The 12,858-nt window shown below is 37.0% G+C and overlaps 1 protein-coding gene across 2 annotated transcripts in view; it reads left to right on the top strand.

Annotated features, from left to right (window-relative positions):
- dscamb (Down syndrome cell adhesion molecule b) overlaps nt 1–12,858 on the top strand; it is a 188,912-nt gene that overhangs the window by 15,978 nt on the left and 160,076 nt on the right. For both annotated transcript variants that reach the window (XM_073815642.1, XM_065281876.2), the window contains exons 2-3: nt 5,617–5,934; nt 6,694–6,840. In XM_073815642.1, coding sequence (XP_073671743.1) covers nt 5,617–5,934; nt 6,694–6,840 — 465 coding nt within the window. The remainder of the gene's footprint in view (nt 1–5,616; nt 5,935–6,693; nt 6,841–12,858) is intronic.

The raw sequence follows: 12,858 nt of genomic DNA, 5'->3' as shown, positions 1-12,858 counted from the left end.
AATGAACTCGGCAACCCCCAATTGCAAATAAAATAGGCTTTGATGAGTTAATAAAGTAAGTACTCTAGTTGGCTGGTAATTTAACGACATAATGTATGGGAATTACTGTAATCTGACCTTTACTGATTAAGTGACACAAGCAATTAAAATCAAACCATTAACATAATAAAAACATTTGACCTGACTTGTGTGTTTTCTAATAACTTTTACTTCTGTATCTAGGATGCACAGTGATTTATTTCCTACAGAACTGCAAGCTGCGCTTATCTGTGTTATTTTTTACCGGTCTCAGGTTTGCTCTCTCTAACGGTTCAGAGGTCAGGTTCAGAGCTCCCTTCGAGGACAAGACACGCCAAGTTCGTTTCCCATTAATTATTAAAGTAACAGTATGTAGGATTTTGGCCCAAACTGGTATTGCAATCACAAAACTTGTGGCTAAAACTGGTACTGCAATCACACAATACACAACATGACAACATAAACATCAGTTGAGGGCTGCAACTCCACTTTTTAAATGACAATATCCTGGCCAGACCACTGTTGTCAGTGATATAAGTATTTGAAATGAAAATGATTTCTTAATGTCTAGTGACATATCAGGGCCATTTTATGATTTATTGATATAAATTTCTTACATACTGTTCCTTTAAGACTGAATGAGCAGGAGCACTAGTGAACCGGAAGTGATATATTAAAGGGGAAATAGCATGAAAATCTGACTTTCTTTTGCAATAATTGGGTCCTTTTATCAACCTAGAAAATGTGAAAAAGATCAACCCAGTAACTTAGTTTTGGGAAACCATTCTCTGCAAGCATGTGAAAAAAATGGGCCATTAAAATTTGGCTCCCCTTGTAATGTCAGAAGGGGATCATCTAATTATATTATTGTCCCTTAATCTGCACTATGCTATTAAGTGCAGAGATCAGCTCATTTGCATTTAAAGGGGACATTCCACAAGACGTTTTTAAGATATTAAATAAATCTTTGATGTCCCCAGAGTACATATGTGAAGTTTTAACTCAAAATACCATATAGGTAATTTATTGTGGCATGTTAAAATAGGAACTTTATGGGTCTGAGCAAAAATGCACCACTTTTGTGTGTATCCCTTTAAATCCAAATGAGCTGCTCAGGTGGGCGGAGTCTCAAGCGCTCGCGCTGTAGACAAGGCATTGCATTCTCTCATGGAAAAAGTTAGTAAGAGATGTTCAGCATTATATATTTGAACAAGTTTAAAAAGTCAATCATCTGTTTTATGCATACTAAATACATGTTTATCAGCAGATGGGGAACATTGTGAAATAAAAATAAAGACTTTTAGGTGTCAGGCTGCCAGTGTTTTAAACAGGCACAATGATTTTCAGCATGTTACAATAAAATCCACTTCCACAAGCACTCAGTAGTTTACTTTTACTCTCTCTCACTCGCTCTCTCTCTTGCACTAAGGTAACGTTAATCATTTAGATCGTTAATTCAATTTTTAGAAAAATTATTAAAAATACAATTTATAAGATTATAGGCTCCTGTTTGTGTTTGAGGGAATACAAACGCGTCGTGCTGTCAGTCATTCTTTCTCTCTGTCTATCGCGAGGCCGTTCATGGTTGGATAGCGCAGATGAAGGGGAGGTATCATTATAATAAGATCCCCTACCTATGTCATGGGGGGAGCGAAATCCGAATGACCTATATATTCACATGCTTGCAGAGAGAGCCTTACTAAAACAAAGTTACAGGGTTGCTATTTTTCATGTTTTCTGGGTTGGTAGAAGCACTGGGGACCCGATTATAGCACTTAAACATGGAAAAAGTCTGATTTTCATAGAATGTCCCCTTTAAAGGGACACATCCAAAACGGCAAATACCTACAAAGTGGCAATTTTAACTGTATGGTATTTTGAGCTAGAACGGCACATATTTATGTACCCTGGGGACACCAAATATTTATTTAACATCATTAAAAAGTGAAATGTCCCCTTTAATTTTTGCTTATTCACTATATTTTTGTCTCAACTACCTTGCGGATGTGCACACATGTGCACAGCTAATTATGTGAAGTTTTTCATGCTAGCAGCATGTGTGTGCGTTTCTCTTTTCAAACGCCCCACTAAAGTCACCTTGGCTTGGTGTTAGCTGCTCTTGTCAGCTGTCAGGTGAAATCCACGCCTCAGGTGACACAGTATTAAAGGCCTACAGGCAACGCAAGGCCAGTGCATTAGAGTCAACTGCTATCCCAATCACAACATTTTTCCAAGTCCAAAGAAAAGAAAGACCAGATGGCTTTGACATTTGGATCTTTAGATAGATAGATAGATAGATAGAGAGAGAGAGAGAGAGAGAGAGAGAGAGAGAGAGAGAGAGAGAGAGAGTTTAATATTGAATAGAGTGTGGTTTTCTTCCAAAGCTTTACCAGAAGAGAGTGAAAAAGCTTAGTTAATAATGAATGTACACAATACATTATTGAACACTGTCACTTTTTTGTCCTTACGGTCCGTCTCCTAAAAAAATGAAGACAATTTGGATTTTTCCTCTGGGTTGTTGAGATCAAAGTGCTATTGTTTTGTTAAAGTAACATCTAGCCTTTTCAAGAAGAATCTGATGTGGTGTTTTGTTTTAGATTGTGTTTTGATGTGTTTCTCAAGAAAAAAACTGACAAACCTTGAAAAGGGCTACGATTTCAGTCCAAGAAGCTCAAACGCTTGCGTTGTCTTCATTTATCCATCGATCTATTCCCCGATTCCTTTTATCCTGGAACCTAATTCAAGATTTTGGGGCACAGGTAGGGTACAGTACACCCTGAATAGGTTGGGCTGTCTCATAAAACAAATTAATATCTGAAATATACAAGCTTTATGGCATCAACTCATAATACATTATTTACAGTGTGTATATAGTACAGTGGCGAGGCTTTATAAGGGCCAGGGTGGCATTGGCCCACTCAGATTGATGGCTGGTGCACCCAGTCAGAAGGGGCACAAAATATGTTTGTGGAAAAGCAGAGGAAATCACCAATAATTATAATAATTTCATTAATAATAATCACTCAAACACGCATCATTCAGAAATAAATAAATATTTTCAGTATATATAAAGTTTATCATTTGCATGTGTTTCTAGACCTTGGAAATGTTAACATTCAAGACATTTTAAACAATTTGAGTACAAGGAGATGTTAAAGTGAGCTGTTTTCTGTGAGCACAGATGCTCAAACATATAGTACTCAAATGGACACACATTTATAAGTTTCAAACACACACAAAAAAGCATGCAGACATAGAATCTCTATGCCCTCGACAGGACACATACACGCTAAATTATCTCGTAATACCACAGTATAGAAAGAAGACTGAAGAAGTGTTATTATTCATTTAATTATATTTCTGTTCCTAAATACTACTGTTATACTTTATTTGTAACTTTGTTCTTTTCTATTTTCATATGCTTATAATTTCTTGATTTGTTTCTTATTTTCTTTTTCTTCCTTATTTCCCTTTTTTTTTGCTGATCCGATCCATGACTCAAAAAACTCAACGTAATCTGTTTATACACGACTACTATATGTAATTTGAGAGTAGACATTGAGGTCTACTCAGGTTAAAATTTCTGTCCTCGTCACTGATATAATAAAGGGTTAAAAACATTTCAGACAACACAGATTTCTGTGGGGTTTAGTAAAAATCCTGATGTATTATAATAATCTATTAATTTTCGGTGGACACACATGAAATTTAAATTGATCTTACAGATCAGCAGCTCCTAATTCCAGTGCCGGAGGCCACACTTACAGAGCGTTTGCCGTTAAACCAACATACCCCCAAGAATTCATCAAGTGCCAAGTGATTAATGTTGAATGTGTTGAATCGTGTGTTAGTTAGCAGAAAGACACTGTCATTCCTTTTGGAGCGAGAGAGAAAATTCTTATTGCATAAATGGCAGAACGTGTGAACACTCTTTAATATCAGAGCGAATGCTTCGCCAAGCCTCTCGCTGGCAAAACATGATATTTTAACAGATGGTTGCTTCAGTGTGCCACTTGATGAATGATACCATATGTCTCAGATTGCCACAGTAAAGATTATCACCATTAGGAGCGGTTGTTCGTGGGTTTTGTTTGTTTGTTTATTTGTGTTTGTTTATCAAGCGCGGATGCTACTGACATATCTGAACGTGTGGGCGCGCATGTGTTTATGAATATGTCGCTTCCTCTGTGAGCACCTTCTGCTTTGTAAGTAAAAGGCACTGAACCTCAGAAAAGGTTGAAACTGCTGTGATTTGAAACCTTGTTAGAAATTTATGAAGTGCTAAAATGTTTCGTCCCGAGGGAAAACGTTGCCAGCTGTCACTGGTGAGCCATTTACTGCCAAACAAAGATTGTAGCTCGGATAGAGATGAGAAGAATATCAGACATAAGTTAATTGAAGGTCAGACAGGATTTCTTTCATTCTAAAAATGGCTGGGTTATTTTTGACCCATAATGGGTAAATATTGGACAGAACACACCGCTGGGTTAAAATTGACCCAATGCTTGGTTGTTTAAACTCAACTGCTAGGTTATTATAGGTTGCAAAACACCAACATTGGGTCATTTTTAACCCAGCACGTGTTCTGTCCAATACTGGGTCAAAATCTATCATTTTGTATTGTTGGCTATTGCTACAAATGTACCCATGCGACTTAAAAGATTACTTTAAGTGCTGACGCTTTACGAAAGGTTGCGCTGGCGCATCACATGGCTTGTGCAAGACGAGATGCTGTGGTTTAAAAAAAAAAAAATATTTTTCTTCCCAAAAATGACAATCGTTTTGCTAGACAAGACCCTTATGCCCGGTTTCATAAAAATAATTAATTTCTTCTCAAATAAACAAAGAAAGACATCAACATTTTGGATGACATGGGGGTGAGTAAATTATCTGGATTTTTAAGTGGAGTATTCGGTTTTGTGGTCACATTTGAGAAAAATCAACCAGAAGAGGATAGCAAACACTATTTTACCATAAAGAAATTTTACACACATCCTTTCAAGGAACAGTAATGAATAATTCGCACTTATGTTTTTCCAAACCTGGATAACTGCCTTTTTCAAAGAACAGGTGATTTTTTTACAAAAATCATGGCCATTTTTGCTATATAATAAATGTGAATGAGTACTAAATCTGGTAAGAAGCACAGACTTTAATTTAAGCCATTATTCACCAGATATCTTCATATTCACCATTTCTCCCTTGCAAGTTGAGAAAAGTTTCAGTTTTTGATTCATGAACAAATTGTTCTTTTGTGTTATATATTTTCAACAAAGTGGTGGATCTAATTCACCAAACTGATCTAGTACTCAGATTTAAATGACTTGATTGTGATCTTGCTTATGGTGCTCCTGTTGAAGACTTTCAAATGCTAATACACACATACTGATTCTGCTGCAATGTTAGGCTCAATATCCCATAAACAAATCTAGACAAGTGGAGCTGGGGGGGAGGCGGGTGACTGCTGGCACACTGTTGTGCAAAATGATTGTCTGAATCACAACACTTCTAGATTGACATGGCTGAACTTGAATTAATAACTACTTGTCTATATTAGCATGCTTATTCACTAACTTGGGTTTTATCTATCCCCTACAGTTTTCGGTGAAGATCTACGTTCCAGCTTATATTTTGTCAATGCATCTTTGCAAGAGGTAGTGTTCTCCAGCACCACAGGGGCACTGGTGCCGTGTCCTGCCGCGGCCGTGCCCCCCGCCACGCTGCGCTGGTACCTCGCCGCTGGGGAGGAGATCTACGATGTCCCGGGCATCCGCCATGTGCACCCCAATGGCACGCTGCAAATCTACGGCTTCCTGCCGTCCAGCTTTAGTAACCTAATCAATGACAATACATACTACTGCACAGCTGAAAACCCTTCAGGAAAGATCAGGAGTCAAGATCTCCACATTAAAGCCGGTCAGTCATTTCATACAGAACATGCAACTTAAAGGGAGAGTTTAACAGAAAATTTAAATGTCCTTTGCTTACCCTTAAGTTATGACATAGTGAATATGTCAAAAAATATTATAGTCCAAATTGCATGTTCCAAGTGTTTTGAAATCATATCATTGTTTTGCACAATGACAAAAGTTATGGTTACGACACATGTGAGAACCAATGGTGATTTATTTTTAATGACATCAAATACTTTGAGGTGCCATAAAAAATTTAAGGTAATTTGGCAGCTTTAATGTCATGTATTATTTTAAGTAAATAAAGAGGACTTCTGTTACCCACACAAAGCAATCTTTATTGAGGTTTTATGTTGATACGACACAGTTTGTGAAAGTGTGCTTAGAAATTTATTGCTGTGACAGCTGTATGATAGACAGATGAAAAACTGTGAAATATTAATGAATTTTTGCTCAGGCCGGTCATGTGAAGAAAAGACAATGTTGGAATTTAGGTCAGTTTTTTTCTGGGCCAATGTGCACTGTCAGTTTTCTTCTGTTTTAAAGGCACCTGCATCAACCACTTAATGGCCCTCAAGTTTTGGTTAAAGATAAATTACAGAATTTCATTGGCCTTTTACAATAAAGTATTTTTTACTTTATTTAAATAGCATTTTTTTTTTTATAAAATATGTTTTAAAATATTTCATATTGTAAAATGTGAATGTTAAAGAAAAAATGGAAACACAATCCTATTCCTAACCAAGTTTTCCTTACACTGCAGTATTCCGGGAGCCGTACACAGTACGTGTGGCTGATCAGAGAGTCATGCGAGGGAATACGGCCGTCTTCAAGTGCATTATCCCGGCCTCAGTAGAGGAGTACGTCAGTGTTGTATCGTGGGAAAAAGACACAGTCTCACTTGTCTCAGGTAGGGCTCACACTTGTCTCTCAGCTTCTGTTGCTTTTTGGAAGTTTTTTGGATATATTTGGATTTGGTGGTGATATTTAAGCAGGGAAAATGTTGCGTGTACCCAGAGAAAGACTTGTGAAGCTCTGTCACTCTCTATTAGGAATGCCTCATATTTACAAACTGCCCTTGAACCCTTGCAGCCAAATGCTTTTCACTTTTTAAAATTGAACTCGGAGCACCATCTCCCAGCACTGGCACATACTGTAGTGGTGTGTTAACACGTTAACATTGATCAACCTTGGCTATATTAAAATTGTTGAGTGCTTTATAATGTTTTGTTTTATCTATCATCTCCCTGATCCTCTGTCTAGATTGCTTCAAACTCAAGTTTATGTGTAGATTGTGTTTAAAACACTGTTAAGTGTAAACGAATAAATTCACAGGTTTAAGAGCGCTTAGATACACCTCGCATCAGCAAAGAATCTGACCATGACAGACGGCAACATCTTGTTCCAGTGCCTTTATTGAGCTTTGAAAAATCCATTCTCTCAGCAATCAATGTACATCACCAGTTATTACCAGCTGACGACATTTCCATGGTAACAGTCCAGTCGTAATTGGTAAATGTAGTTGGTGAAATATAGAGTACTATGCATAATATTCATCATACCTGTGCTCATGTCGTCTTTATGAATGGATCTGCAATTGATGAAAATGAATTACCAGTTTGTCTGATGTGGTCACAGCACATGCCAATATCAAAACATGTGCGAAATGTCAGAGGCATTAGACCTATCTAACGCTCATCCCTTGCTAAATATTTAATGATGAAGGACCTCAAAAGATCTCTGGCATGAACAGAAGACTTGTTTACTCTTGCAGACAGTCTTTGTGGGCGTTATGAAATTTACAATGAGATTTCGATGCTGCTGCATTTTTATTAAATACTTGGTTTTTTTAATCGACAAGATTTGGCTAGATACTTAGTTTTTTCGGTTTGGTCAATGTGATGAAAACAGATCCAAAAGGTTTTAAATTTTTCGCAAGCACTTCAGTAAGGTTGGTTGTGACAGTTTTTGTTCATGTTAGTTTCATGTTTTTCTATAAGAACAGGCCACAATTAATGTTTCCAGGATGCAGTTTCATGGCAGTTTGTACGTATTTGATGAGGTGGCTAATTTGTGGCGTTTGTATAAGCACATTCGTATGTTCTTGGTTCTGATTGGTTGAGAAATGCTCCATGGGGGTTGATTATTTTTCTGTAAACCGCACACCTAACTTGTCAAATGTTTAAAAAATAACCACCAGAGCAATGTTTTTGGTAACTGTGGTATAAGCGGAATAATTGACTCCGGTCCTTTGAATTATTCGGAAATAATGCACACCCACGGTGTAACGGTACTCCACTTTGTGTCATGCTGCATTACCACATTGGGTGTGCATTATTTTCTTATAATTTAACAGCCCGTCATCATCAATTATTCCTTAATTGATCATTTGGCTTGAAAGGCAATAAAAATATACAATAATATATGTTTCTGCTCAAAACTTGTCTTTACAAGTAATATGTTTGTAATAAATGCATACTCATATTCTAGTCTGTTCCAAACACTGTATTTTTCTTGTAATTTTTTTCTTGTAAAATTTTTAAGATTTCATGAGTTAAAGTATAAACATTTGGTTTACTTTCCTAACACCACTGGCAAATTGTGTATATATATATATATATATATATATATATATATATATTTTATAAATAATATTGCTATCTTTGTTTCAGGAATATTTAGAAATTCCTTTACTGGGAAGTAAGACAAAATACAGAAGAATGTTGTGCATGTTTTAATCAGAAATATAAAATGGGTTGTATATTGCAGTCCTAAATAGATCAAACAATATTTATACAATATACAAATATAGTCCTAAAAAATATTATGGCACATTTATTTTACTTTTAGTTTTTACTGGGACACATCGTTCTACCACAGGTTCATTGTACACTGCAGTTCAGTACATTGTGCATCAGTACCCATTGTGCAAGTCTTTTGACTCATCTTTCCTTTCCTAGCAGCATTTTTGTGTCATTTCCCTGAATTTGTGTTGCAAATATGTAATTGGGTGTTATTCAATTATAGCACTTATAGCCCTTTTTGTAACACATCCTCATCCCATTGCGTCAATATTTGACGCCACTTGACCATGCGTCAATATGTTACGCGGAGGGTATACCCTTCGCGTCATTTTTTGACGAACTGGGGACTTCAATACTATTAGGTACGCGAAATTAAACAGTTGTCGCCTGACATTGGGGTTAGGGATAGGTTTGGGTAGGGATGTCATTATGTAAATCTAACCCTAAACCGACGCGAAAATGGTAAGAAAATGGTACGAAAATAGGAAAGAGAATGCAACGGACTCAATAGTATTGAAGTCCCCAGTTCGTCAAAAAATGACGCGAAGGGTATACCCTCCGCGTAACATATTGACGCATGGTCAAGTGGCGTCAAATATTGACGCCATGGGGTGAGGATGGGCTGCTTTTTACACTCACTATTTTTTTTTTTCTTTTGACATTATCCTACAGTGAGAATCCCAACCGTATTCAATTACTTAACGCAACCACATATCAGAATTCCACCACATCTTACATTATACTGTAAGTAACTATGTGGAGGAAATGACAGCATTTTATGTCTTTAAAATTAACAAAATGAAATAACTGAATAATTGGTCAAAACTTAATTTAAAAATGATGCACGAACTAAAGGCGCTCTAAGCGAAGCTGCGAGACGTCAATTCTTGTTGATGTTTGAACTGTTTTCAAACAAACAGAGCAGAGCCAACTCATCCCCCTCCCCCTCCCTTCCGTGCTTTCATGAAGGCGCCCAACCTTCACCCCCAAATCCTTCTTGTCGTTTATTGGCTGGAACACTTTGTTTTGTTTTGTGGTGCTAGGTTTGGCCACTGTGTTTATATTGAAGTTTGTAGAGTTTTTTACAGTTTGATCAGCAGACAGGCAGCAAGCAGATAGTGAGGAGATATTTGCTGTATGTAACAAAAAATTTTTATGATCTAAATCGCGTGAATTCACTTAGAGTACCAGTAATATTCTATTCTGAATTAATATTTCTCAGAATTCTGAATCTTGATTTAATCCTAGCACACATTCTTACTCCAAAGACTTTAACAATCAAAGCATTGTGAATCGCTTTCCACATCACTAAGAATGTGCTAGGGGTTTCCCTTTTCAAGGCACAGGGTTTCACTTTAGTGTAATTTTTTTGAGGTTTGGGGTACTTCATTGCTTTCTGTTTTTGGTTAAGGGGTCAAATAAAGATTCATTTATGATTTTATATTTATTTTTACTTTAACGGGTCATGATGTTAAGTGGAATGGTTGTGTTGTTCATCATAGTAGAAAATGTTACCATCTGTTCGTTTTAACAATAGGAGAAAAGTAGTACATTTCAGCTTTTTGTTCTAGTTTCATCTTCCAGGTTTAAAAATCTACATTGTGTGGAGGTCACAAGTTTTGAAGTGGCGATGTACTGCAGTACATATGTGACCCGTCACGGAAACCAGTGACACAAGTCGGCAGCACAAGTTTTGAGAAAATGAGAAACAAAGTTTTTTTTTCAACATTTGTGATTTTCGTTTTATTGCAGAATCTGTTAGTTGAGATCACGAAGCAGCCTCTCCATGTTTGAGATAGCAGTTTTGTATATTTAAAAACGTACATTTTTCGGTTGAAATCGGCTTGTTTTTCCGGAGATTCTAGCGTGCAACGGGGGGGGCGTCATTGTCTGTGTATATTTACATACTGTATAAGCTTGTGTTTTCGCCTCCGCCCCCAAAGGGAACATTCGTTGCTCCTGAATAGGGATAGTTCGCACAAAAATGAAAATAATATCATTAATGACTCACCCATATGTCGTTCTAAACTCGGAAGACCTCCGTTCATCTTCGGAACACAGTTTAAGATGTTTTAACGTTAGATTTAGTCCGAGAGCTTTGTGTCTCCTCCATTGAAAATCTATGTAAGGTTTCCATGTCCAGAAAGGTAATAAAAAAATCATCATCAAAGTAGTCCATGTGACATCAGTGGGTCAGCTTGAATGTGTTGAAGCATCGAAAATACAGTTTGGTCCAAAAATAGCAAGAATTACGACTTTATTCAGCATTGTCTTCCCTTCCGGCTCGAGCGTGAACCGCGGGAAGTCACGTGACTGTAGTGACGCGGCTGACCTGTGCCTCAGACATGTTTGCTACTTTTTTTTCAAATTTAAAAATTGTGCGTCTCCCCAGACTGTAAACAAAGCTCGGGCGCACAAAACAAAAGAAAAATAAAAGAAGCTGAGGGGCGGAACGGATAACAGTCAGACGCCTCGTACTGACTTTATGCAGCGCCGCAGTCGAATGACGTCAAAGTACCGCGAGAGCTCTTCAAGAAATCTTACTGAGTAGTTTAATTTGGACTCACTCTCGCGGTACTTTGACGTCATCTCTTTGTCAGTTCTTGCAGCGCAGCATGAAGTTAAACACATAATTTACACAGAGATTATTGAATTCTTTATATAATTGGCTACATATTTTGTCTATCAATATTTTCCATGAAGTCATTGGATTATGGAGGAACGAGCGAGCGATAAGTGACATCTATAAAGGACGTCACGTTTTCAACGGCGCTGTTTGGATTATCTATTATACTACAGCCCTATTTTAAATACAAACTTTGAAGGCAAGTTCATGTGTTTAACGGACATTTGACGGACATGTTCTTATCCAATAAGAAGACGTTTTGCTTAATTATTCATAATAATTCGGGCAATCAGGTTCGAATATGGTTCTGTAAAGTAAAATGTGAGTGTGCCTTGACCCTACACACTGTAAGAACACATAATTGAGAGAGGCGCCCATGGGTTGCAGGTGTTTCAGTGGTGAAAAAGTATAAATACATTGGATGATTTTCCTCACAATGCTGTCAGGGCTAGATTTGCCCTACCAGTACTAAGTAGTTGTTGAAATTAGATTTAGCATCTCCTTTAATGCACTCAAATGTCAATACTTTTCCATAACAAAAACTGTACACACTTTTAGAGCATAATATAAGCATGCAAATAAGAGTACAGGCTCGGTTTATCTGTGTGCGTCTGGTTTGCCATCAACTATGATTTTGCTCCAGAAAGCTTCAAGAGGCAGGTGGCCTTTGACCTTGCTCGTGAAGGCAGTATATATAGTCAATATAGAACCTTAAATCTGCATTGCCTTGTATTTTTAACATACAATATTGTAAATAGGCCTAACAGAAAAGTTTCACTAAACGATATCAATTTAATGTACAAAAGTAATTACTACTCAATGGAAATATAAAATTACCATTTACATTTATGGCCAGTTATAGGTTATAGCGTATTCTGTTTTTGTTAAAAAATATTATTTTTGTGGTCAAAACCTAATTTAGTGCTTTATAGGCCCAGGTCAATGCAAACATAAAATACTTGATCTATTAGGCTACAACTTCAATGAAATGCTGCACTATGCACAGCTAAAACATCTGAAAACGAATAATTGGAGAAAGACAAGTTGTTCAAAATTTTTTTTTAATTATTTAATCATTTCTCCCATTACACGTCTCCTCGTTGCTTGATATGTTGCCAGGTTGAACACAGCACCTGTAATCAAACAGACAGATGTTTATGGTAGCATCCAAAGTCAAGTATGCTTATCATAGGAACGCCACCGAATTAAGTAAAAGTACAGTTTTTTCACTAGAAATGTACTTGAGTAAATGTATCCTTAAAAGTCACTTTAAAAGTACTAGTTACCCAAAACTTTAAATGGAATTCGTTACACACCTCTGGTTAAATCACCCTGTTAACAGACGCTCAAAATAACAGACGAGAAGATTGTCTTTACCAACCACACAGTCGCTCTGACACCTGCATTCATTTAGTCAATGATTAGGTCACATGGTATCTTGCAGTGTGACCGTGAGTCTGAACGAGTCAAACAATGATAAAATTGCCAAAGATTAATT

This window comes from Paramisgurnus dabryanus, chromosome 8 (assembly GCF_030506205.2).
Source record: "Paramisgurnus dabryanus chromosome 8, PD_genome_1.1, whole genome shotgun sequence".
Lineage (NCBI taxonomy): Eukaryota > Metazoa > Chordata > Actinopteri > Cypriniformes > Cobitidae > Paramisgurnus > Paramisgurnus dabryanus.
Note: the sequence above shows the minus strand (reverse complement) of the source record. Positions and strands in the feature narration are given on the sequence as shown.